General features: G+C 50.8%; 1 protein-coding gene across 3 annotated transcripts in view; it reads left to right on the forward strand.

The window, feature by feature from the left end:
• Nucleotides 1–27,643, forward strand: part of CMIP (c-Maf inducing protein) — a 252,584-nt gene that overhangs the window by 175,483 nt on the left and 49,458 nt on the right. Inside the window, exons 1-3 of one of the 3 annotated variants that reach the window (XM_035281880.3) lie at nt 14,724–14,972; nt 21,314–21,475; nt 26,858–26,899. In XM_035281880.3, coding sequence (XP_035137771.1) covers nt 14,955–14,972; nt 21,314–21,475; nt 26,858–26,899 — 222 coding nt within the window. In that variant the 5' untranslated portion in view covers nt 14,724–14,954. Of the gene's footprint in view, nt 1–14,723; nt 14,973–20,493; nt 20,530–21,313; nt 21,476–26,857; nt 26,900–27,643 lie in introns of those variants that run through there. The other 2 variants (XM_078357837.1, XM_035281878.3) reach the window with 2 other exon arrangements.

The following is a 27,643-nucleotide window of genomic DNA, read 5'->3' on the forward strand; positions in this document are numbered from 1 at the left end:
AAAAATGAGGCAGGCATGGTGGTGTGTGCCTGTAGTCCCAGCTACTCTGGAGGCTGAGGCAGGAGAATCGCTTAGACCTGGAAGAGGGAGGTTGCAGTGAGCCAAGACTGCACCACTGCCCTCCAGCCTGGGCAACAGAGCAAGACTCTGTCTCAAAAAAAAAAAAAAAAAGTTTACAAACCAAAGAGTTACCATTCATCTCAGCCTCTCCTCCCCACCAGGCGCAGCCACTGCTATCCTGGCTCCCAGCAGCCAAAGAGTTACCATTCATCTCAGCCCCTCCTCCCCAGCACGCGCAGCCACTGCTATCCTGGCTCCCAGCAGCATAGATCAGCTTTGCATCTACCTGAACTTTATCTGCATGGACTCAAACACTCTGAACTCTTTTTGAGTGGCTTTCTATAATTTATTTATGTTGTGTGTAGCAATAATTTGTCCGTCCACTTTGCTGGGTGGTGTTCTGTTGTATGATGAGACTCTATTAGCTTGTTCCTTCTGTGGGTAGGTCTTTCCGGTTTGGGGCTGTTAGGGATAGAACCATTGTAAACACTCCAGTGTACTCTTCTGGTGAACGTGTGTCCACGGTGCTGTTGAGTGCATGCTTGGGAGCTGAGTTGTCATTCTTGTCATTTGTTGATGCTGCCCTGCAGTTTTGCAAAGGGACTGCACCATTGTATACTTACACCAGCAGTGCACAAGAGCCCTAAGACACAGAGCATTTAAAAACTGACATGGATTAGCTGGGCGCGTGGCTCACGCCTGTAATCCCAGCCCTTTGGGAGGCTGAGGCAGGCAGATCACCTGAGGTTGGGTGTTTGTGACCAGCCTGACCAACATAGAGAAACCCCGTCTCTACTAAAAATACAAAATTAGCCTGGCGTGGTGACGCATGTCTGTAATCCCAGCTGTTCGACAGGCTGAGGCAGGAGAATCACTTGAACCCAGGAACGGAGGTTGCAGTGAGCTGAGATCATGCCATTGTACTCCAGCCTGGGCAACAAGAGCAAAACTGTCCCAAAAAAAAAAAACAAAAAAAAAAACTGGCATGTATTAAGCTTTTTTAATACTGAAAAGGACAAAGAAAACTAAGAAAATCCCCACTACCCATAAATCTCTCTTAACCTCTTTTGAATTTTTAAAAGTCAAGCTATTATCTACATGTAACAGAAGGCACATGTCCTAACTGCTTCGTGGGAGGGAGTTTTGACTGTTGTACTCACCTGAGTAACCACCAGCTACACCTCCATCACCCAGAAAATCTCCTCGCGACCCTTTCCAGCCAGCTCCTTGTCCTGCCCCATATCCTGTGTGAACATTTAAGAAAAATAAAATGCATCTTTACAGGTGGTAGTCCTGAAAGTATAGAAAGATGTAAATGAAAGGTTGGTCCCACTCCTTCAAGTCTGTTTTCCCATAGGCAGTCGCTGTTAGCCACACGGGGCATCCCAGAAAGTGCTTACGAATATTCCTTTGTAAATACCACACAGATTTTATCATCCACACCGGTCCATTCCTTGCTTCTTAATATACATCACCCCAGTGTCTCTGCTGTAGCCCACAAGTCCATGCCATTTGCTTTTCTAGTGTCATACATAGTCTTCCCTTCAGACAGAGTTTAAGGTGGATGGAACTTTAGAACCTTCAGGAAAATGCTGTCATGCACACGGGGAGACTTAAGTTTCTGACGAGAGGGAGATGTTTATTGAGCATCTGCTATCCACAGGCCAGAGTCCGTACAAGGTGCTTTGCTGCCCAGGCCTCACTGCCCTCCAACCCAGAAGCTCATAACCACACCCCAGGGACCAGGGTCGAGTGACCTGCCCTTGCTGCAGATCTGGGAAGTGGAGGTGCCTGGGTTGCACTATGTGCCTGGGTCACTGGGCCTTCCCTTGCACTCTCCTGTCCCTGGCCAGGGCTTCCTCAGCTCTGCATAAGGGCCAGCTTTGGGCTTTGGGACATCCAAGACACCCCCCACCTTCTGTGGACAGGTCTTTCCTGAGTCTCAGAAATGACGCATTACAGTGGCTTCCCAAACTTCCAAGGAAAAAGTGGCGTTTGTGGGTTGTCATCGTTTCTTATGGACAAAGAAGGAGGGACAAAAGAGGGGGGACCCGAGCGTTCGTGTGTCATCCAGCACAGGCTTTGATTAGGCTGATGAGTCACCCAACCACCATACAAGGAAGTTTTTCATGTAAACGGTTTGTGGGTGAACTTGTTTTTTGCCCTTTAAGGCAGAATTTTATGTTTTTCTTTTTCTCGCCCTTTAAAGACAAGTTTTTAAAACCTAAATGGGAGGCAGTGTCTGATGAGCAAGATCTTTTGTTCTGCAAGTGTCCGCAGTGAGTCTCTTACAGCCCATGGTGGGCAGTGGAGGCCCCCACATTGGGGTGCTAATCCGCCCTTGGGGCACACCATGGCCAGGTGTCCAGCCTGGAAGAGGGATGTGGCCTGCTGTTCTTGTGCTAGCCTCCGAGGCCTCCACCTGCTGCCCCGTTGGCTTGGAGATGAGGCCAAACAGAGACTCTAAAAAGAGCAGTGCCTGTCCCCACAGAGGAATTAGGCCCTTGCTTCACCGAGAGATGATTGGAAAATACCCAGCGGGGCAGCCAGCGAACACTCTGGAAGGGAAGGTGTTTGGGAGAGAGGCTAACTGACTGGGAGATGATGCCAGAATGACCAGAGGTCTGGGGCTGTTGCCCATATTCTGCTCCCCGGAGCACCCCGTTGCACTCTCAGAACCAACAGACTCTTTTGCAGACAGCTTTGAAAGAGACAGAGACCCTTTTTCGGAGAACCTCAGGCCATTCCTAATGGAGCCTGCTGGCACATGGTGGCAGAAGGCTTGGGTGGTTTGTTTCCAGGGGGGCTGGCGCATGCTTGGACCATTCCCTTTGGAAGACTGGGCTGAACCTGACCTCTGTCCAGGAGCATGAGGACCTTGGAAAGCACAACCCGGAGGTCAGAGGCCAGCTCGGCACCAGCTGGGGCAGGAACAGGCTCCAGCAGACCATTCGTCATGTCTGTTGACTTTTGAGGCTTTTGTTAAAGTCTCCAACCAATCTTCCATCCGAGAGGGTCCTCACCCCATCCCAGGCCTCCTGGCCACTGCAGATCTGGGGATTTTGAACCAGTAGCTCATCGGTTTTCAGAGTGGGGTCCAGAGACCAGATCACCTGTCAACTCACTAGAAATGCCAGGCTTCAGTTTCACAAACTCTCAATTGGCAGGCCGAGAGCAGCAAACTATTTTAACACACCTTCTGGGTGACTGTGATGCCCTCGGAGTTTGAGAACCACGGCAGTAGTGTGAAGAAAGGGGAAAGCAACACGAACTTCTGTTGAGTGCCTGCTGTTTTCCATCTACTTTATCTTCATTATCCTCTTTAGGTTGCACGATCCCTGGGCTTTATATCTCCATTGTACGAACATGAGTCTGACTCTCAGATGAACCCTTCTCACGCATCCAAGCCAGAACTCAAACCCAGGCCCCGCAGCCTCCTGTAACCATTTCACCCTCTTACTGGGTTTCTCACAGCCTGAGATTAAGCACAGGTGACTAAATGTGTCCATAGCTTTTGGGTTACTCTGCCAGACCCCTCCGTTTGTGCGGTTCACTTAGAATTCACTGTGTTGAACATCATCGAACTCACCCTCCTGGGACACTGGGCTTCTCTGGACAAGTAGAGTCCTTCCAGCAAGCATCTGAGAAGGCCCCTCCCGGGGGAAGGCAGAAATACACCTTCTCCGATATTCTAGCACAACAGCATTACCTGGCTTGAAACTCACATGAGAGACTAACTGAACATTAATTTATGAAAGAACAGCATCCTTCTCCAGGATTCTCATAAATTAAAGCCCTTTGTAGTAGGCACCGGTGACTCCCACCCAGAGGAGGCAGCTGGGAAGGATGGAGGCTTCCAGACAAAGCCATGAACAGATCAGATGTCCTTTGAAGTGCTGCAGGCACTAGATAAAGTTCTTAGTAAAATAAACAACGGGGGCCCCTGTTGAGATGCTACCATCTCATCTGGAGGCCCAGCCAGGGAAATCCTTATTTGGGATAGAGAGAGTTCCCTTTATCAGGCCCAAAGGAAACAGAGCCTGTGGTGTCCGTCACTGTATTTCAAAAGGGCTAGAAAGTTCCTGGGGCTGCCCGCCTCCCATACCACAGAGGAGGAGCAGGCTCTGGTACAGTATTTGCATTTATTTATTTGGTGGGTTGCAATTAATCAGGGGGTGTTTCCTGAAATGCTCTGAAAATGCCATCTTATGTTAATGATTAATAAGAGGTGCTCCCCACCCCCACTCTGTAGTCTTTAATGTTAGGTGCAGAGAGCTCTTTGATTCTGGGTGGCCTTGGTCAAGAGGGGAGGGCTGATTGCTGAGGTTCAGGAGGCCAAGCTGGCCGCCCTGCCAGAAAGACCCTCGGGAGGATTGGCACACAGGGCAGAGTCAGGGGGAAGCATTTATGTTGGCTTCATTTCATTTCATTTCATTTTTTTTTTTTTTTTGAGAAGGAGTCTCGCTCTGTCGCCAGGCTGGATTGCAATGGTGCAGTCTTGGCTCATTGAAACCTCCCTAGTTCAAGCGATTCTCCTGCCTCAGCTTCCCGAGTAGCTGGGATTACTAGTGTGTACCACCACACCCAGCTATTGACTGATTGATTGATTGATTGATTAAGACGGGATTTCACCATGTTGGCCAGGATGGCCTCAATCTCTTGACTTCATGATCCACCTGCTTGGGCCTCCCAAAGTGCTGGGATTACAGGCGTGAGCCATCCGCCCGGCCCTTTTTAATTTTTTAAAGGTATATCCTGCCTCTGCCTGGTGACCCTGGAGGGGGCTTAGAAAAGCACACAGACTGGGAAATGGTTATGAATTGATCTGCAGTAACACCCACCAGGTGTTGGGAGAGAACAGCCGGGTGCAGACGTAGTATAGCGCACTGCCGTTTGTGTAAAATGAAACAAGGACCCCGAAATCCTGTCTGTATTGGATTGCTGCAAAAGCCATTTTGGTTTTTGCCACTGAAAGTCTGTTCCCAGACAAATGTGTCATATGTATGTGTGTTTGATTACACGTGACTATGGAGAAAGAGATGAAATGTTAGATGTCGAGGGTCTGCAAAGTATCTGGCTCAATGCCTATTTTGATAAATAAGGGGTTTTGGGGGTTGGGGGGACAGCTCTGCCCATTTGGGGGAGGCAGACACAGGTCTGGCCATTCCTCGATGGCGTTATGCTGGCGACAACAGAGATGGTATGACCTGCAGAGCCTAGACTATTATTCTCTGGCCCTTAGGAAAATGGTTTCTGTACCCCAATATATAACTTGGTCTCAAATTTTTGGAGTTTACAGTATCATGGTGTTAGCATGGATTCAGGGTGGCAGGAGGGAGGGCAGAGGTGAGGTTAAAAGGGAGAAAGCCAGCATCCATGATGCAGCCAAAACTTATGTGCAGTTTTACATTGGGCTGTGTGTGTGTGTGCACACGCACGCGTGTGTGTGCACACACATACACCATGATACAAGTGGGCAGGCCATGAGCTCGCCATGCTAGAGCTCTGTGCTCTGTATGATTCTGAATTTTTCAAAGAACATTCATTATTTCAAAAATCAGATAACCTGCTAGACCACTGAAAAGTCAGAAGTAATAAGATCTCAGATGCCTTCTAGTTCTCTTTAAGAATATGGGATTTTGGCCAGCTGTGGTGGCTCATACCTGTAATCCCAGCAGTTTGGGAGACTGAGGCAGGTGGATCACCTGAGGTCAGGAGTTCAAGACCAGCCTGGTCAACATGGTGAAACCCCATCTCTACTAATAATACAAAAATTAGCTGGGCATGGTGGCACGTGCCTGTAATCCCAGCTACTCAGAAGACTGAGGCATGAGAATCGCTTGAACCCAGGAGGCAGAGGTTGCGATGAGCCAAGATTGCACCACTGTATTCCAGCCTGGGTGACAGAGTGAAACTGTGTCTGAAAAGAAAAAAAAAAAAGAATACGGGATTCTGACCAATTTAAGAATTCTGTGAAAGGTAAAATACCACCACCATGATTCCAATTTCTGAACTCTTTGGAGATTTTTTTTCTTTATTTCTTTTTAATTAAATGTACAATGCATGAATATGGCTTCCTGCAACAATTTGAAACATTGCAGATAAAGCTGAGCCCTACCCCTTGGTCCTCCCCCAAGCCACTTCCTTCTCCAAAGAAGACAGCTGTCGCCAGCCGGACTTGGTCCCCTGCCCACATCCCTGAAGCCCTGCGAATTAGATCATATGTGTGCATGTCAGCATAGATGTGTGCACGTATTTGCTTGTGGACTTGACAGCGTGTTGTGCAGATGGAATCCATGGCAGATTTTATAACCCTCCTTCCTTCTTATAACTGCTGTGTGCTGTTAGGCTGCAGGGGCCACGGTGTCAAGCACTTCTCTATTGATTGGACATTTAGAGGGGTTTCTGGTCACCTTTTTTTTTTTTTAACAGTTTTCCTCTTGTTACCCAGGCTGGAGTGCAATGGCACGATCTCGGCTCACTGCAACCTCAGCGTCCCGGGTTTAAGCGATTCTCCTGCCTCAGCCTCCCAAGTAGCTGGGATTACAGGCACACGTCACCATGCCCAGCGATTTTTGTATTTTAAGTAGAGACAGGGTTTCACCATGTTGGCCAGGCTGGTCTCGAACTCCTGACCTCAGTGCTGCCTTGGCCTCCCAAAGTACTGGGATTACTGGTGCGAGTCACCATACCCGGCTGGTCACTGTTATTTTCTCTAAGACATTAACTGTCTTCAGTCAGTGTCCTACTGAACTCAATCGGTTTTATTTATCAAGCCTCAAATGTGACATTTAATTCTCCCAACAGCTCCAGCAGGCAATTGCTACTATTATCCCCATTTTACAGATGAGGAAGGTAGGGTTCCAGAGGTGATGCAGTTTGCCTAAGGCTGCACAGCTCATGAGGAGCAGAAAAGAGATCCCAGTGTAGGTGTGCCCGACTCTTTGCAGTGAGGCACACACCTTCGAGCAAAAACACGGCTTGCTTGAGCCTCCGAGCTCCCAGGAGTGAGCCTGCTGGTGGGGAGGCAGCTGGTGCACAGGTCGAAGAGTGAACGAAGAGTGGTGAGGGTGGAAGTGTTGGCGTGCTGAGCATGGAGGTGGGAGCTGTCAGGCTCCCTGCAGAGCTGCGATCAGAGTGGGAGACTGTGCAGCCTCTCGGACCCAGGGCACTGCTGATGGCATTTGGTAGCAGCTGGGGCTGGGCCACTGTGGAGGCAAAGGCCAGAGCAGACAAAGCAGCCTGGAATTTCCCTGCCATGGTGTTTCCAGCAGGGTGAGTGTCCTAATGTTCCCGTGAAGCAGCGCTCACTTCTCTCTCCAGTTCTGCAGGGCCACGCACCCTCTGGGGGTTCCGGGGGGTTCCTTCCATGCCTCACTTCTTCCAGATTTTGGTGGCTCCAGGAATTCCTTGGTGTCTAGGCCTGTTCGGGTGCTGTAACAAAATACCCTATAAACTAAATGGCTTATAGGCAACAGAAATTCATTTCTCACAGTCTGGAGGCCAGGAAGTCCACCAACAAGGTAGATGGGTGAGGGCTCGCTTCCTGCTTCGCAGAGGGTGTCTCCCATGGGGAAGGGGCGAGGGAGCTCCCTCGAGTCTCTTATATAAGAGCACTGATCCCATTTGGGAGGGCTGCACTCTTGTGACCTAATCACCTCCTCACACGCCCACACTGGGGATTTGGTTTCAACAATGAATTTTTTGAGGATACGAACACTCAAACCCTAGCCCTGGGCTTGTGGCGGCCTCGCTCCAGTCTCTGCCTCTGTGGTCACACGGGCCTGCGCCTCCTCTCTCTCTCCTTCGTGTCCTTTCTGGGGACACGTATTCAGGACTCACCAGATAATCCAGCATGACCTACCCATCTCAAGATCCCGAACTTGGGATGTTGCATTCATAGATGGCAGGGTTTGATGTGGATGTATCTTCTTTGGGGCCACCAGTCACCTCATGACCCCAGCTGAGCTGACAAGAGCAACAGGCAGAAGTTTCCCTCTCCTGGTGAACGTGTCTCTGAGCACAGCCCTCCCCCCAGGGCGCCTTGGCACAGGCACGGGCTAGAGAAAATCCCACAGCTCTCGGCCCATGCCTGCCTGCGCGGGACTCTCCCAGGGGACGGTACCTGAGATTTGATTAAGGAACCCTGAGAAACTGGCTATGTCCTTATCACTGCCAGAGTATAACACGCCCGAGGCAACGCTCCCTATTTTCCCCTCTGTCACCTCTCACTCCTCCCCTTGTCCCTCTCTTCTCCTCTGTCTCCCTGGTCCTTGGAGAAGACCCCGTGGCTTCTGCCTGCACCCAAGAATGTTTTCTCCCCTTTCCCCCTTTCTATAGTATGTTAAAAATCTTAACTTAAAACTGCTGAACTGGGTGTTCCTGCCAGGGAACCCACGAGGACAGGAAACCCAGGAGGAGGGAACCCAGGTGGACAGGAGGGGTGGGCAGACTTTGTTGAGTTTTAGAATTCTGGAAGGGGCACCTCTTCTAGTCCATGAGGAACTACACTTGGCCAGGCCACCCCACATCTGGCCCACCCTGCAGGCTGTTTTTCCACTGGACCTGATAGGTTTCCTGGAGAAACAGCCTCCCCTGGGGTTAGGGCCGTGTGAAGACCAGAGAGCCTTTCCCAAATGCCGAGGGTGAGTCCAGGATTGTTCCTGTGTGTACAGTTCAGGCTCTTCAAGGACCACGGCTCAGGACCAGGCAGTGCATCTGACCACAAGTCCTGATTCCCTCAGGGCCAGCTGAGACCTGGAGCGGGTGACCTTTTCCTCTGTGTGTTGCGGTCTTCGAGGCTGTAGAATGGGGGTCACAGCTGTTGACCCCTGGCTGCACCACGTTCAGATCAGCTGGAGATCTGAAAGTTCTCTTGTGTAGTGCGGTGAAATATGCACAGCACGAGGCATCACTTGAACCGTGTTTAGGTGGCAGTTCAGCGGTTCATCCGCATTGTTGTGCTGCGGTCACCACCATCCGTCTCCAGAACTTTCTCCTCTTCCCATATTGAAACTCTGTCCCTATTACCCCCTCCCCTGCCCCTGGCATCCACCATTCTGCTTTCTGTCTCTAAGAATATATCTACTCTAGGAACCTCATATGCATGGAATCACACAAGATTTGGCCTTTTGTGGCTGGCTTATCTCAGCCTAATGTCCCCAAGGTTCATTCATGGTGTGGCATGTGTCAGGATTTTCTTCCATTTTAAGGCAGGATAATACTGCATTGAATGGGTGGACCACACTGTATGTTTCCCTTTATCCACTGGGGGACTAGGGTTGCTTCCGGCTTTTGGCGGTTGGGAATGACGCTGCTAAGAGCATGCGTGTGCAAATACACTTTTTAAAATATACCGGTGCCCAAAAAAAGTCCTGATATGTAGGTTCCGCCCACCCCCAATACCAGTCTGATGGGGTTGGCCTGGGGTTGAACTCGGTTATCATAATTCTCAGCCTCTCGGGTGGTTTTAATGGGTATCCAGGGTTGAGAACCCTGACAGGTCATTTGGGGCACACATCAGCATGAGGCCCAGTATATAAGAAGCCCTGGGCTGTGGGCTGGCGTGATGGTGGCTGTTGGTGTCGGGATGTGCAGCCATATGAGAGGACAGCTTGGGGACAGAGTCCTCCCCTGTGATTCTTCTTTGCCAGGGACCCTGTGCGAGCCCCATGCTGACGTCCTTGCCCGAATTCTCTTGGAAGTAACTCCTGTAGCTTCCTGGGTCCCCAAGTGGCTCCTTCTGACCTCACTGATGATGCAGGTGCCCAAGTGTGCTGTTTCTGACGCAGGGCAAGGCGAGGGCTTGTGCAGTGGGGTCATGGGCTGGAGGCAGGCTTTAGGTGAATGCCAGCATTTCTGTCCCCCGATGGATCAAGAACAGGATAGGACATCAGGTTCACCCAACACCCCAGGGAAAGAAAACCCAACCAATTCCAAACCCAGCTCATACCTTGTCAACCACAGTTGCAGAGGGCCCTGCTGCCCTCTGTGACATGAGGGGACTGGACAGCTCAGCTCGCATCACTGCAGTAAGATGACCCAGTGACTGGGACCAGGCATCCTGGGGGTGTTCCTTGCTTGCTCCTTACAGCTGTGTGGGCTTCCAGCAGCTGCTGTGACAAATTTCCATAAATTGGGTTGCTTAACACAACAGAAATTTGTTCTCATACAGTTCTGGGGCCAGATGTCCAAAATCAAGGTGTCAGCAGGGCCACAGTCCTTCTGAGACTCTAGGGGAGGGCCTTTTCTTGCCCCACCCAGCTTCTGATAGTGTCCAGCCATCGTTGATGCACCTTGACATTCAGGCTCTGCCTCCATACGTGGAGGTCTTTCTGGTGTGTGTGTGTGTGTGTGTGTGTGTGTGTGTGTGTGTATCTGTCCACACAGCTTTTTTATAAGGATGCCAGTCATTGGATTTAGGGCCTCCTCCTAATCCAGTACATCCTCGTTTAACTTGATTAAATCTGCGAAGACCCCATTTCCAAAGAAAGTCATAGTCACAGATACCAGGGGTTAGGTCTTGGATTTATGGTTTGGGCAGACACAGTTCAAGCCACACCACCAACTGTGTGACCTGGGCAAAGTATGAAGTCCCTCTCTCCTCTGCAGCATGTCCACCTCATAGAGGAGAGGAAGTGAGGCATGTGGGTGAGAACCTTGCTGCTTAGAGGACTCAGGAATATCCGTCTTACCCGGAAGCTACTTAATGCAGATTCCCCGGCCTTGCCCAGCTCTGCTGAGCTATCTGCATGGTAACCGGACCCCCAGGCAATTAATGTGCACGCCAATGTTTAAGAATCACAGGGTGGGTGAAAGGATTTGGTGCAGAGCCTGGCCTAAACCAGCACCTAACCCATGTTAGCTGTCAATGCCAATTAGCATTCTCTCCACTGCCGGTTCTCCCTGGAACAAATACTGAGAGCACCTTCCCTGGGTGGCTGCAGTCACCATGCAGACACATCGAAGGAACAGATGAGGCATCATCCCTGCCCCCAAGCAGCTCCTAGCTCAGCGAGGAAAACAGCTACATACAATTTTTTATAAATGTGCTCAAACAGCATCTGCATGATGGTTGGATTTTGCCCAGGGTGCAGCTGGCCTGAAGAGCCAGGTAAGATGTGGTACTCAGCTGGCAGTCTGACACAACCAAGGCCAGCTCGTCTCCTTGCCAGCCAGGAATGTGGTTACCTAGGCAACCAGCCGATGCAGTAGTGATAGTGGAGCAGGATGCCCGCCTGAGTTCCCTCTGTTCCCTTGGAAGCAGCATTGACCACAGGAGGCCACCACCTGTGGGCACTTGGGGCTGAGTGCCTGGGCATTTTCCCCTCTTGCAAACAAATTGCCCATCTCCCCAGGAGCTGGCTTTTCTGGCAGCTGTCCACTGGGCACCCAGCTGTACCAGCCTGCAGCTGCTTCTGGGAAGCGGAGGAGGCAAGGCTCAACTTTCCAGTTTAAAGGCAGCAGCAGCATTGATCAAGGTGGAGAAGGTGCTCAGGTTTGCCTCTCAGAGTGGCATGATGGTCAGGTGCTCAGAATCCAGAGCTCGACCTGGATCCCAATTCTGTGTGATTCTTAGTAATTGCATGACTTACCTCTCTCAGCCTCAATGTTCTCATCTGTAAAATGGGACTTATACCACTCACCTCACTGGGGGGCTGGGATGATTTAAAATGTATTTATACAAAGTGCTTACTTAGCAAAGGACGTGGCCTGTGGAGTGCCCTCCAAAAGTGATGGCTTTTCCACTGTCTTGTCACTCGTCATAACCCCGAATGCATGGTGGTGGTTCTAGGAAAATGTCAGCACTTGTTACGTGGTAGCCATTGTGACTGTAGTGAGTCGTCTCATTAGAATGTTGTGTACCTGGCCTCAGCCTTCAGCCAGGCTGGGAGTGTGCAGGGGCTGGTTTGTCTCATCTGTGTATCATTTTCCCTACTCCCTGCGCCTCCACAGAGACAGTGCCCCACTTGGAGCAGGCATCCCTCTACCCACCTTGAAAACATGAGTCCTGAAGGGTAAGCATTGATTAATTCATCTGTGAATTAGTTGAACCAGCAAGTAACAGAGTTCAGTAATTGCGTGGGGTAAATTGGGGTCACCTAAAAGACCCTTAAACTCTTTGCTGTCTTGTGGCAGAACTTAACCCGATTCAGTGCAGTTGAGGCACGGGGCCAGGGCGAAAAGCAACAATCTGTGTGCGTAGCAGCACTATTCGTGATAGCCTGTGGTGGTAAAACCTGAGTGTTCACCAGCAGATGAACAAAGAAGTTGCCGTGTATCCATGCAGCAGACGGTTATCCCTACACCTGCCAGAGCCGGATAAACCTTGAGGACGTTATGCTAAGTGGACAAAAGGCCACGTCGTATATGATTCATATGCAGTGAAAGACACATTTTAACCCAAGGCAGTTTGGGCAGACACAGTTCCACCCACAACACCAGCTGTGTGACTTGGGCAAGGTGTGAACTCCTCCTCTCCTCTGTATCACATCCACCTGGTAGAGGAGAGGAAGGGAGGCATCTGGGTGAGAACCTTGCTGCTTAGAGGGCTCAGGAACGTCTGCATCACCTGGAAGCTGTTTAATGCAGATTCCCAGGCCTCGTGGAGGTCACAAAAGGGCACATAGTCTATGATTTCATTTATTTGCAATGTTCACAATGGGGGAATCCAGGGACAGAAAGCAGACTGGTGGTTGCCCACGGGCTGGGGGAGGGCATTACAGGAAGTAATGGCTTAAAAGAGTTTCCTTTGAAATGATGGAAAAGTTTTGGACATAGTGGTGGTGATTACACAACCCTGATAAATGCCACTGAATTGTTCACTGTAAAAAGGTTAATGGTGGCCAGGCACGGTAGCGCACACCCGTGATCCCAGCACTTTAGGAAACCAAGGCGGGCAAATCATCTGAGGTCACGAGTTTGAGATCAGCCTGGCCAATATGGTGAAACTCCGTGTCTACTAAAAATACAAAACTTAGCTAGGTATGGTTGCAGGCGCCTGTAATCCCAGCTACTAGGGAGACTGAGGCAGGAGACTCGCTTGAATCCAGGAACTGGAGGTTACAGTGAGCCGAGTTCATGCCACTGTCTGGGTGACAGAGTGAGACTCCATCTCAAAAACTAATAATAAATAAATAATGGTTAATGGTTAATTTTATTGTGTGTGAATTTCATCTCAATGAAGTAAATCTATATGTATGTGTGTATGGTGATGGCATCTCCCAGGTCCCTCAGAGAGCCTGGTTTCTCAGGCCAGAGTGACGGGATCTCGCTGGGAAGCCCCTATGTGACTCCCAGAGGCACCAGAGTTGTCTCTACCAAGGCTGAGACAAGAAAACAATCCCAATCAGAGAGAAAAACGTATTCAGTCTAATCCCAAAGGCACTGTTGACTCTAAAGTTCTGACCTACAACAAAAACAGACAAAACATGCATGTACAGTATTTCTTTAAAAATGAGACTTTGACGGTGTCGCTCTCTCATTAAGTTGAGGATCTTCTAGTTATTTTCTGCTCCACAGGTAGATCGCGAATGCCCCTCCAGTCATTGCAGCACCAGTGCTTATAGGTTTCACTGGAAAAGTGCACAGATCGCTCGAGCAGTGCCTCCTTCCCTGTGAATGGCAGCCACAGCACCGTGGCTGAGTTTGTGGCATGGATTGTGTGGGCCAGCAGGCATGGGAAGTAAGGCCAGGGGGCTGTGTTTGCCCCATGGGTCTCTGTGGGGAATGCAGCAGCATGGAGCTGAGAGGTTATGAGCTGGTCTTCGGTTGCTTGTGAAGATATGGGGCCAAAAGGGCAGTTTAGGGGTAACCCACATGGGACGGTTATGAAGCCTCCATTATATGTGAAGGTAAAATGACAGTCTTTGGTGCTCACAGGATTTAAGGCAGCTATTCTGGAGGACTCAAGAGAAAGCCAAAAATGCTCCCTCCCAAGTGTCCAGTCCTCCAGAAGCCATGGCTTGGTGGAGATAGCAGATTGTTTCCTACACACTTCCATCTGCAGCCATGGTGAGTCTTGAACCAGGAAAGCCAGAGAAGATAAGCAACCAGTCATTCTCCCTGGATGTGCAAGGCATTGCACCTTGGTAGACCTTGGAAGAAGATTCCAAGGCGGGGTCCCAGTGAGATGGGGGCTGGGAGAGGGAGGCCTCCTATGGGAGGAGGTGGGCGAGGGCCATGGCCATCTCCTTGAGCCGAGCACAGTGCCACACACATACTAGACCTCAGCAGTGATGGGAAGAGGCAAACACATGCTCCTGGGCCCCTGGAGGTGTGGCGACAGGAACACCAAGACTTTAGGAGAACACTGCCCAGCTGAGCGTTCTGTGATGACGGAGATGTTCTCTGCGCGCCACTACAGTCACCACTAGACGCAGCTAGCTACCGAGTAACTGCAGTGTCACCATGTGATTGAGATGCTGGATTTGTAGTTGTATTTCATTTTTATGAAGTTCAGTGTGAGTAGCCACCTGAGACTGGTAGCTGCCAGACTAGGCAGCTCAACTCTAGGACCTGCCCTGGAAAAAACTTTTCAGAGCCGGTCTGACTCCTCCCTGGCTCAGGTTTCCCTGTGTGGTCCTCCTCCACTCTGCAGTTCCATGGGAGGGCCCGTGCAGCGTCCTCTCTTCACGACAGGTAGTGGGGAGCATGCGTGCTGTGTGTGTACGCGCGCGAGCCTCAGAGGCTGCAGCAAGCAGCAGAGCAGCCGAGCAGCAGCCCCAGCCTGGTGCGACGTGCTTCCAGCACATTCTGAGTTACGCCTCTCCTGGCAAGGGGCACGTTCCCGCTGACGACTTGTCTCCCACGGAGGAGCAACAGGCTCTGCTTTCCCAGGCTTGAGAACCCCGGCGTATGTGCTTGCCGCTGCCGGGAAAACCGTTGCCAGAGCGATGGCAAGTGTTGCCCAGGTAACGTCCCTTCCTTGACAAGCAGAGACGGTGAGGCCAGTGTTGGAGTGGCTGATTCTGCCAGACGGGAAGCAGGAGGCTCTGCCTGCTGGCTCTGCTTCCTGCTGGCTGGCGGGGCTTGGGCTTGGGTGCGGGGAGTCCTCCTGAGTTCTGCCGCCCTGGACTACTCCTTTACAGAACTTGGTAGGTGATAATAATCGGCGTTGCTATTTAGTGAGGAACTGGGCTCAGTGTTTTATATATATACTATCTCAAGGAACGGTCGCAGCAAGCCTTTGACAGTAGTTGTTCTTATCCTGATTTGCAGACAAGGAAAGTGATGCAGGTAATAGACTATAAGTTTCATGAGCACCGGGGCTTGTCTGCTTTGCTCACCACGGCCATCCTTAGTACTTAACGTAGTGCTTGGCCCGTCACAGTAGATCTTCATGGGATGGTTGCATGGAAGGGTGAATAAATAGATGAGTGAGTGATAGAAATATGGATGGTAGATGGTATTGAATGGATGGTGAGGTGGGTGGAGGATAGATGGATGGGGGGGTGGGTGCATAGTTAGGTGGGTAGGTGAATGGTTGGATGGATAAGTAGATGGATGAGTGGACTGATTAATGGGTGGGTGGGTGGGTGGATGGAGAGAGGATGGATGGGTAGATAGATGGATGAATGGATGGATGGGTGGTTGGGCAGATGGATGGATGTGTGGGTGAATGGTAGGTGGGTAGGTGGACGGATAGCATTTTTTAAAAAACAGCTTTCTTGAAATAGAATTCACATACCATAAAATTCACCCATTGTGAGTATACAATTCAGTGATTTTAGTAAATGTATAAAGTTGTACACCACAGTTCAGTTTTAGGATATTTCCCAAAAGATGCCCTCGTGTTTGTTTGCAGTCTCATCCCGTTCTGTGCCCCAGGCAATGAATGTTCCACTTTCTGTCTCTATAAAATTGCCTTTTCTAGACATTTCATATAAGACAAATCATACAATATATCTTTTGTATCTGGCTTCTTTCCCTTAGTGTAGTGATTATGAGATGCATCCATCTTGCAGCGTGGGGGTAATTCAATCCTTTTTATTGCCAAATACCGTTTGGCTGAATGGCTATACCACATCTTGTTTATCCATTCATCAGTTGATGGATTTGAGTTGTTTCTATGAAGAATGCTGCTATGGACATTCTTGGGCATGTCTCTGGAGTGTGTTTCTCTTTCTTTTGGGTAGATTTCTAGGAACAGCACTGCTGGGTCATATGATAAGTTTACGTATAACGTTTTAAGAGACTTTCGAACTATTTTCCAAGGTGGCTGTACCAATTTACCTTCCCACCGGCAGCACACGCTTCCCGGTTTCTCCACATCATTGTCAGCACTTGACGTTGTCTGTCTTTCTCTCACAGCCGCCCTCATGGGGCGAGTGGTATCTCTTTGTGGTTTTAGCTTGTGTTCTCCTGAGGGCTAATGGCGTTGAGCACCTTTTTGCGTGTTTACTACTAGGCTGGGATTTGACTTTTAAAGCCAGAGGTTGGCAAACTTTTTTCTAGAAAGAGCCAGATAACAACTGTTTGGGGCTTTGTGGGCCACATTCGATTTCTGTTGCATATTCTGTGTTTATTTTCCCTCATAACTCCTACAGCTTGTGAGACCATTCTTGGTTTCATCAAACAAAAACTGGGAAGGGGCTGGGTTTCACCTGCATGCTGGAGTTTCCCAACCCTGCTGTAAGTCAGCCCCTTTCTAGAAATACCAGGTCACGTGCCCAGCCACAGAGCAGTTCCAAGGCCCCTGTCTACACCACTCTTCAAAGGAATCCAGTGGCCTGAGGGGTCCACACTAGACAAACCACCAGAATCCCCCATCCCACCTGGCAAAACATGCTCAGGAGGAAGAACACATTGCAAAGATGAGGGCCAGCCTCCAGGGAGCCTGCAGTGGGGATTCCGGAGGCGTCCCTGTCCCAGCTCCTCCATGATTCATCACCTGGTGAGCTCATCAGAGTTCCTGGGATGAGACATGCCAATTTGTCACCTAAAGAGGAGGGACAGGGCCCTGTTGATCCTGGGCAGGTCTCCCTCATCCCTTTGGCTACCCTGATCCAGGGCTCAGAGCCTCTTCTAGAAACAGGGGCCTGCCTGCAGCCCGCCCGCACCCGCAACACCACACTCACCGTCCCCCTGTTGCTTCTGCCGCCTCTGGTCACCTGGCCGCCAGCCTTAGAGCCTCTTGGGCTTGTTCTGGCTCTTGCCCCTATGCTACCAAGCATTCTTCACACCTTCTTCAGGATCTCTTGGCAAATCTGATAACCTCACCACCCAAACTCGCTGGCTCTCACTGATGTGATGGAAAGAGCTTTGGAGTGGCCAGAGCCAGTTTTCACTCTTGAACTGTCCCTTTCCAGTTGCTTGACTCTGGGCAAGTCACTTTTCCCGGGGCCATGATAGGTTTCTGTGCACAGAGAACATTAACAGTCTTCTGGCAGCAGCTGTAGCTGGCCTCTCCCTCAGCATCACGTGAGGGCTGCAGGCTGCTCACTGTCAACACCTGTGACCCTGCCTGAGTGCATCCTTTTTTCTGGCTCTGGGATCACTTTGGCCTGGGCACAGAGCAGTCAGAAGCCCTGAAGAGTTGGCCAGGCATGGTGGCTCATGCCTGTAATCCCAGTACCTTGGGAGGCCAAGGTGGGAGGATCACTTGAGCTCAGGAGTTCAAGACCAACCTGGGCAACATGATGAAACCCGCCTCTACTAAAAATACAAAAATTAGCTGGGCATGGTGGCACGTGCACGTCATCCCAGCTACTGGGAAGGCTGAGGCAGAAGAATCACTTGAACCCGGGAGGCGGAGACTGCAGTGAGCCGAGATCACACATTGCACTTGAGCCTGGGTGACAGAGTAAGACTGTGTTTCAAAAATAAGAAGCCCTGAAGAATTTAGGGAGCTGATGGACAAATGCCCGGCTCCCTCTCTCCTTAGGGACATCATCTCTGAGTGTGATCTGCGCTGTCCCCTAGAGCCCCCAGCAGGATTGAGCCCCCATTGCCCACATCATGGTGCTTGACAATGCCCCATTTATTGACCATCTTCTCTTCCCCATCTCACTTCCCCACTCTCCCCACCAGTGTTTCCTGCAGTCTCTGCTCAAATCAGTGAGCCATTTGCACTCAGTCCCTTGTTCAGGGTCTTCCCTGTCACAAGCCCCCAGCTGATGGGATACTGTGAGGATTGAGTGAGATAAAGCTCTATTATCACAGAGCTAACACAGTGCCTGGTGCATGGTACGGGCACATGAAATGTCAGCCCTTGGTACAAGCCCTGGGACCTTCTGGTTCTAAATGCACCTCCTGCAGACTCTCCCCTGGATGCCTGGGAAGCAAGGGCCCAGGACCTCCTGGGAAAGCTATTGTCCTCCGCGCTTGAAGGAGGGGAGCTGTGGATGAGCTGAGGCTGGGCGCACCGACCACGCGGACTCGTCTCTGGAGCTGCGTTGGCGCTGGCGTTGCCCAGTGGGCCCTGCCGTGCCTCAGACTGGTTGCCTCTGCATCTCGAGTGGCGTGTGTGTGTGGAGAGCAGGAGTTTGTACTCATGGCCGCCCACCTCAGGGCTGGTTGTATTTTGCAGAGTTTAAATGAGACTTCCCTGGAACGATGTTCACCAAATATTAGTGGTGGCTATTTCTGGGTTGTGGGCTTTTCGAGGCCTTTTAAAACTTATCTTCTTGTTTGTGCTTTTCAATATGGTTTAGGGTTTTTTTTGCAGTGAGCATGCATCATCTTTACCAAGAGAATGAAATTATTAGTCTTTCAAAACTAAACACCGTGCAACTGATCAGAAGAGAGGGCACTGCGAGCCCAGCCTCCATGTGAATCCGTGCTGTGGGAAGGCATGGGTGTGGACCGCTGTGGTTTGCTTTGGGGCTTGATACATGCTGGGTTTTGTGTGATCATTTCATGGTCTCTTAAAAATTAAACAATTCTCTGGGTGCAAACTAAGAAACCACAGACTCTATGGCTCAAAGGAGCGTTCATTCTCTGAACAGTAGGGTTCTTGCTTCAGAGATCTTAGGTTTTGCAGCCGTGGTTGTGCTGTTCAGGCGGCGTGTCCCGCTCACAGCACTGGGACAGGGTGGCTTCCGTGGATGGTAACTGGGAAGGAGGCTGGTTATGGTTCCGGAGACTCAGTGGACTGGGTGCATCTTGTCATTAATGAAGCTCAGCCAGTTGTCATTGTCACCACTGTCAACATCAGCAGCCTGTTCATTGTTTACATACATGCCTCCCCACCCTCACCCCCCCAGCCAACAGCTTGCCTTGCATTTCCTCCCGTCCTCGTAGGGTCTCAAATGGTTGGCAAGTGAATGCTTCTGGCCTTTCACCTCCTCCTCCCTAGGGAATGCTCGGCTGCCTTGGCCTCCTCTGCCTTGCTGGGCCTGTGAGAAGAGCTGGTCTCTTTCTAATTCTTGATGTGGGATGGGTGAATGGGCAAACAGCAGTAAGACCAGTGCGCTGGAAAGAGGAGAGAGAGGTGGGTAGGCGGTTAGATGGAAAAGTAGAGAAGGAGAAAGAAGGAGCAAAGAGAGGAGGAGGAGGAGATGATGGGAAAGGCCTGGGGTGATGGGGGGACTGAAGAACGTCTTTGGTGTGAGTTCACAAGGGCGACATCAGTGTCGATGAGTGTGTCAGAGGCCCCAGAAAGTCACGGGATGTGGGAAGTGATCGAGAGGAGGAAGCTGGGATGCCTTATTGGCCTAGGCTTCACATTTCGTCTCCTTCAGTTTTTCGAGAGACAGATTAAGTCTCAGAGTTCCTTTTTGTTAGTCTTGGCTGTTTTATCTGGACTTGCCTTTTGAATGTCGCTCCGTGAAGAGACTGGACCACGTGGGTCCAGGATGGATGAGGGTTACAGACTGAAAGAGATGCGGGTATTTTCAAGCCTGACGTACTGAACAGGTCCCAAAGGCTCCAAAGGTGAAAGTTTTCTAGTAACAACCAGACCTGTCCAACTCCGGTGTACCTCCCGTCCCACCACTGGGCCTCACCCGCACAATAATGTTCAATGTGGCATGGAATGTGCCTCCCAAATGCTTCCTTGATAGCAGTGGATCCCAAGACCACTTGATAATTCCTGACTCAGAAACTAAGTGGTCAGGGAGACTGTGGCAGCCTGTAGGGTTCTGTTTGAGCCTCAAAGTTCAGCAAGGGACCCTGCTCTCACCGCTCCTCTTTCTGACTTTGGCTCAGATTGTGACATGTCACCCCAGCTGTTTGCCGGCATGGTAACACTAAAATTAGGCTCTCCCCAAGGAATAGCACACTTAATGAAGAAGTTCATCCAGTTACATAGTCTCCCAAGCAGGCCTGGTGCAGTGGGGCAGGCAGCTGCGAAGGCGGGGGTGGGCGGGGGTGGGCGGGGGTGGGGGAGTGCTTGCTTGGCCGGGACCTCGGCTTCCGAGGACTCGTTTCCATGATGTCAGAGAGGCGGAACCAGCTCTGCCTCAAATCCAGGGAGGCAGCAGCCCCTGCCTCAGCCACTCTCTGGCTTCGGCACAGCGCCCAGCAAAGGTGAGAACTCTCCTGTCTTCCTCACCAGGTGGATGCGGAGGGCAGCGCTGGGTTTCTGGGGGAAGCATTCCGGGCTCAGTCCCTACCTGGCAAGAGTTGAATTCCCATCGGCTTAATCCTGTCTGTCGTGCTCCCTAGCTGACTACCTCTCTCCAAGGGACCTCTTGGGATTGGTGTGGGCGGAAGTAGTGCCTTCAACTCAAAGAAAGCCCCTGTGTGGACTGACCCGTTCGTTCCCACTCTTACTGCACTTGAATAGTTGGGAAATGAGTTGGCAGAAAACATGATCTAAAAGACAAACCACCCCGTTTTCTTTTGTAAGTTGGTGGAAACTGTGTGGCGACATACAGCATGGTGGTGAGGGTACTGGCTTTACAGTCGGAATGCACGGTTTTCTGTCCCAGCTTTGCCAACTCTAGAGCCTTGAGCAAATTTCCTAACCTCTTGGGTACCTCAGTTTTCTCAACCTTTTAACAAAAACAAAAACAAAAAAACAGGAAAAAAAGAAAAAGGTCATCTGTCAAGGGTTATCATCGGGGTGAGTGAGCCTGTGTGGGGAAGGACTGTCTGGTGTTAGGAGGCCTGGCTGCAGACACACCCTGTGGCTTTGGACGAGCCCCTTCCTCTCTTAAGTTGTCAGTTTCCGTATACGCGGGGAATGGGCCAAGTTGGTGGTTTCTCAGGGCCCTTTTCACCCTAACCCATCTGATTCTTTGATCATCTTCCATCTTCTGCCCTCCTTACATGAGTAACATGTTCCTGTCGCTTTCTCTCTTTCAACCAGAAAAAGATTTACAAATACAAGAAAGTGCTGAGTAACCCAAGCCGCTGGGAGGTTGTCTTGAAAGAGATCCGGACCCTGGTGGACATGGCCCTGACATCCCCCCTGCAGGATGACTCCATCAACCAGGCCCCACTGGAAATCGTCTCGAAACTGCTCTCCGAGGTAAAACCCTTCCCCCAGCCCCCTTAATGCTGTTTGCCTTTCCCTCCATGGAGCACCGGCTCCACGCCAAGCAGCGCTCGGGCAGAGCTCCGTGTGGGCTGTGTCGTCACCCTGCTGCCGAAGGAGGTGAGCCACTGCCCACCCAAGCGGTCTGTGGGAGTTGGTGAGGGAGGCTTGCCCCAGCTGCTTCCAGCTGTGCTGTCTGGGGATTGTAGGCACGGAAGAGGAGGTGTTGCCCACCCCCCATGTGGTGGGGGCTGGTAGTCCCAGCCCCATCTCTCTCTCCCCCCAGCACTGGCCCACATGAGCTCTAGGGGTCCAGGTGCAGTCCACTTTCTGCCCTAATCACTCCACAAAGCCTTTAGATGTGCTAATTTCAACACCATTTTTAAAATGAGGAGATTTCACAATACAATGGGAATTTCCAGGTTCTCTTTAAAAACAATCAGTTTCCAGGTTCTCTTTGAAAACAATCAGAAAATCCAGCCGCAATTTGCAGCTGGTGCTACCTGGTGCCACCCGTCGGCTGGGCCTCCTGTGCCATCTGCTTTGCTGGCCTCCCCTCATGTTGAGTGTGTGCTGTGTGCCAGGTACCATCTGGGAATTCAAGCAAAGACAAGCCCCCTACTCCCCTGGAGCTTGCATCCCGGCAGGGAGAGACAAGCAGCAAACAGTGACTCTCATCAGTGACTCTCAACAGTGACTCTCCCGCTGTTGGTTAGGCAGAAGGCGCTTCAGAAATGTGCTTCTTTCTGTTTTCTCTGTTGCAGGTGCTATTCTAGGCGCTTTACAAATATTAATACTGCTCTCGTTTATTTGCTCACCCGGCCCTCTGGGAACACTGGAGTTGATGACTCCTGATTAAACTGTGCACAGCCACCAGAGTGATGCTTCTGTCCCCCTCCCCTGACAGTGGCATCCCCGGTTCCAGAGTTACTCCCGTCAAGCTCCCATGCAAGCACCCACCTGCCTGCAGAGCTCCCCTCTCTCTGCAGGCCCAGGCTGGCCACTGCCCATGGGATTGGACCTTGGCACCAGCCCTCTGTGTCTGCGGAGTGGAGAGGGTCCCTCATTCTGGGAGGGGTGGAGTAGGAGGTAGAAAGTAGGTGACAGTGACAGTCTCAGACAGAGGGACAGAGGTCAGAGGTGATGTCCCAGTTGGAAGACCAGCATCCTTCCAACAAGAGTAAAAACCGAGGTTGGGAAATGAATCACAGAATGGCTGGAATTCTGAGGCTGGGTGGTGGATGTCCAGCCGCAGGTGCAGACTTTACATCTGGAGAAGGGGGCCCTACTCACCTTATAGTAAGCCAGGCAGGTGCCAGGTGCCACCCAAGCTGGAGTCCAGTGGCGCAATGGCTCACTGCAGCCTCCCCCTCCCAGGTTCAAGCAGTTCTCCTGCTGCAGCCTCCCAAGTCGCTGGGATTACAGGTGCATGCCACTATGCCCAGCTAATTTTTTGAGTTTTTGGTAGAGATAAGGTTTCACCATGTTGGCCAGGCTGATCTTGAACTCCTGACTTCAAGTGATCTACTTGCCTCGGTCTCCCAAAGTGAGACAGCCTCTCTTTTAAAACTCACATTCTCCCTCCAAGGTGGGCCTTGCTGTCTTCACTTTGCAGATGAGGAAACTGAGGCCCAGTGATACTGAGCCAGACTCACGTGGCAAGTTTGTAATGGAGCTAGAAGTTCCACCTTAGGGCTACCGAGTGCTTTGGAGACCAACTTGGCCACCCTGCAGCGCCTCCCACCATCACACCCTCATTAAATCAGCGCAGTACTGAGGGCGGCAGATGTGCCCCATCGCCAGCCTCGTTGAGACTTTTTTCCCATCTCAGATGTGCTTCGGGTGGCCACACACCCTTGGCCTTCACGTCCCTCCTTGAGTGTTTTTTGTTTGTTTGTTTTGTTTTTTAATAACCAGTGGGGTCTCACTATGTTGCCCAGGTTGTTCTCAAATTCCTGGCTCAAGCGATCCTCCCACCTTGGCCTCCCAAAGTGCTGGGATTACAGGCACGAGGCACCACACTTAGCCCCTTCTTGGGCTTTAAAGTAAAAATCTCAAAGGCAGCTAACCCCTACGTTCTAGGATAGAGGAATAACGACATTTAAATAGGAAAATGGAAGAAGTTTCCATGTACTTTGAGCCTACTGTGTCAGACAGGGAGGCAGCATTACTCACGTTACTTTACTGAAGAGAGCCGGCATTTAGTAAGGGACAGAGCTGGGACTCCAGCCAAGGCTGCCTGCCCCAGCATCCACTCATGCATACTCTGCAGTGGTCACTTTGATGACCTTAGACCTCCCCAGTTTCTTCCAAGGATCCTGCAAGGTAAGTATGAAAATGTACAGAGGAGTAACCGGGGGTGCCGAGAGGTTAAGTAGCTTACACAGGGCCAGTCAGATAAGTGGTGGGCCAGGACCCTCGCCCGGGTCTGCCCAGTGGTAGGGCTGACACCCCTGCACATAGATGTGGCATAAACCTGGGTTGCCAGAGACTTTTTGGCAGGTATATAACTGTGTAGATTAAGGGTATGTGTTGTAGAAAAGGACCTTGTCCTGCGCTCAGCAGCTGAGTGGCCTGAGACAAGTTGCTAGACCTCCCTGGGCTCAGTTGTTTTCTGTAAATGGGGTCTGAAACCAGCACCCATGTCATAGAATTGAGGACGAGGTGCTGTCACACCCATAACGTGCTTGGCACTGTGCCTCACATGCAAGGGTCTTTGATAAATGGCCACGTTTTCATTGTCAGAAGGGATGGTGTGGTCTGAACCTCACAAGCACCCCAGCCAGGTGTCTGGAGCGTGTAGCTGGAAAAACAAACATCTGCCTTGAACCTGTGTGCCCTGTTTTGGGGCCGGGTTCTTTCTCTGTTCTGTTTACTCAGGTTGTTTGCAAGACCTCCTCTGGAGAGGTCCCAATCATCACCAGACTGACCAGAAAGTGGAAGGTTCTGGAGGGAGCGGGCGGAGGGGCATCGTGGAGGGAGCTGCTAAGCACGCAAAACAATTTTGAGAAAGAACTGTCCGTCCTCCAGCAAAGCCAAGCCGGCTGTCCCCACCCTCCCAGGCCTTTGTTAAGTTGTATGTAGAGTGGCCACTCAGCTTGAGAGTCAAGTGTTCCCTCTGATGCGGTGGCTATTAGTGGACGTGCTCCACCGGGGGTGGAAATGGCTCTGGCGGAGAGAAGGCTCCCTGCACAATGCATGGGCTGCCCCTTGACTGGGACAGAGGAAGTGGTGTCCATAGTCACCGAAGCCTTCCTGGAAAGGTGCATGGGTGGGGCCAGGGATGGGCTTGTCGAGCTGCCCTTGGCAGCCCGAGATGAGGAACTGCCTCTTGGATGGGTGGTGGAGCACTGGAGCTCAGTGGTAGGAAATAGACTCTGGAGTCAGGACAGACAGGGGTTCACATCCTCACCCCATCCCCTATTACCTTAAACGTGCTAGTCACTGTACCCCGTCTCAGGCAGCTGATCAGCCAATGGGATAGTAGAGAACCTGTCATAATCCAAAGAAGTTGGTGGCATGAGCAAAACAGAGTTCTTACACGGTGCCGGAGGCAGAGTGAGCTCATCAGCAGCCCTAAGGAGAGACCAAGGCCAGGCTTCCCCCAGGCTGAAAATGACTGATACTTAATAATCTACCATAAGCAGGCTGCTCAGACTCCACTTAAGAAATGTTCAAATCCAAGAAACCTCCTTTCACGTATGGATTCTAGTATTTTTGGTCCAGCCTCACCCAGGTCAAGACGTCTCACGGGGGCCTGTAGAGACTCGTGTTCAGATGCTTGCCTGGCTTCACAGCCTCCTGCAGCCCTCAGGGAGCCAGCTTATTGGGCAAAAGCAAATAATGGCTCATGAGCTTTTCTTTTGCCTGGGCTGCTGTAAACACATTAGTTACCCCCATATGCCGTAAGCCTGTCCAGGAGGTGGGAGCCACGGGGCTCTGTCTAGAACCAGAACACTGTCCAGGAGGTGGGAGCCACGGGGCTCTGTCTAGAACTCGCCAACACTGCTCAAATGAGGGTCTCTTTACAAGCAGCGAATGTGGCTCTGTTAGGAAATATGAATTGGCACCACTGAAGGCCTGTGTCCAGCAAAACAGACAAGCAAAGCAGAACACACCACGAAACTAGCAAGAAAGAAGGGCAGGAGCTTTGAGCCTTCCGCTGATTACTTGTTTGTTGGACATCCATCTCTTTCCTTGTTCACGGGCCCACAGAAGGTCAAGCCTCCCTAGTCCAGAAACCTGAAATGCTCCAAAGTCCAAAACTTTCTTTCCTTTTTTTTTTTTAAAAGAGACAGTCTCGCTCTGTCACCCAGGCTGGAGTGCAGTGGCACAATCTCGGCTCACTACAGCCTCCGCCTTCTGGGTTCAAGCTTTCCTCCTGCCTTAACCTCCCGAGTAGCTGGGATTATAGGTGCCCGCCACCACGCCCAGCTAACTTTTATATTTTTAGTAGAGACGGGGTTTCGCCATGTTGGCCAGGCTGCTTTTGAACCCCTGGCCTCAAACAGTCTGCCCTCCTCAGCCTCCCAAAGTGATGGGATCACAGTCATGAGCCACCACACCCGGCCCAAAGTCCGAAACTTTCTTAGCACCGACCTGACACTCAAAGGAAACGCTCGCTGGAGACCTTCAGGTCTGGGATTTTCAGACTAGATGTTCAGCTGGTTAAGTATAATGCAGATATTCCAAAATTTTTTAAAAAAAAAAGAAAAGAGAAATCCAAGCATTTCAGTAAGGGATGTTCAGCCTGTAGCAGTTAGCAGTTATTTAAGAAAAGTCCAGATTGGGGAGGAAGCAAGACCCCTAAAATTTCAGCAAATGGAATCCGTTCAGACTAATTCTGTTTTTGCAAGTCAGTTGCTAGAATTCGAATTCAGCTAAAACCTCTCGGGCGCACTCACAGAACTTAGTTTGAGAAGCACTGGAATCGTGTGTGTTACTCCTGAGAGGCTGCCTGGCACAGCCTTAGGACCCTTACAAGGTGTTTCTTTACATGTTTACTATGAGCCTGCCTTCTGGCTTCTAAGCAGTTTCACTTTGACAAGGGCCGACCCTCTCCCGGCAGCCTGATGAGGTATGGTTACCGGGAACCCTATTTACCAAAGCAGACTTGACTCACCCAAGGTCACAGAACTCAAGTGCTGAAACACGGACAGGAACTCAGTTCTCCCTGCCCCAAAGCCACACTTTTTCCCCCTTCCCAACCTTGCCTCTGAGGGTGTTCTGATCTGTTTAATTAAGAAAAAAATGACAGTAACACTTGGTCTGTGACGCCGAAGATGTTTCAAAATTGTGGATCTTGAAGTCCAAATACTCGTTTTCTTAATTTTCTTTTCTTTTTTTTCCTCCTGGTTCCTCCGTTCACTCCTTTAGAACACAAACTTGACCACCCAGGAGCATGAAAACATCATCGTGGTAAGTTCCTCTCTAACACGCTCCCTCCACCACCTCCGCTTCCTGGAGCCCACAGCCCTTGTCCTGGTGTGGGGTAATTCTGGCGCCAGTTGTAACCCACCAGCCTCTGGCCTTGCTCCCTTCGGTCTTTTCTAGCAAGCCGGTCGCGTCTCCCTCTGCCTTTGCACATTTCAGAGCCCCACTTGATAGGAGAGGGAGTATAATTATCTGTCTTTGAGGTTTGTAGCAAATGTATCTTAATCGCCTCCTCCTTCCTGAGTCTGCCTAGGGAGTTGAGGGCAAGAGATGGCAGAGACCATGTAATTTATGCAGAGGCATCTCCCCATTAGCTGAAAGGTAAATGTTCTCTTTCTTGCCCCAGGACATGTCTCCCAGTTAATACACAGATAGAACTTGGGTTTAATTCCCTGTGATCCATAAAGTGAGGTGCTGTTTTCTGGGACTCGACCATGATGTAAGCATCTCTGGGGTAAAGTATCTTCCTGGGTGACTTTTAGCTACAAAACCTAACTCTCAACGTGAGAGAAGCAGGAAATGAAATTGCACCTGCTAGGTGCCAAGCCCTGTGCTGTGTATCTGAATCCACAGATAACCTAGTCTCCAAGGATAGTTCATCACCTATTATAGAAAGACAGAGGTGATCGATCATCGCAAAAATAGACACTGAATGCAGAGAGTAGAGTGATAAACTCACCTGGGAAAGGAGCCAGAAAGCTTCATGGAGGTAGTGGTGTCTGAGCTGCG

Source organism: Callithrix jacchus, chromosome 20 (genome assembly GCF_049354715.1).
Source record: "Callithrix jacchus isolate 240 chromosome 20, calJac240_pri, whole genome shotgun sequence".
Taxonomy (NCBI): Eukaryota; Metazoa; Chordata; class Mammalia; order Primates; family Cebidae; genus Callithrix; species Callithrix jacchus.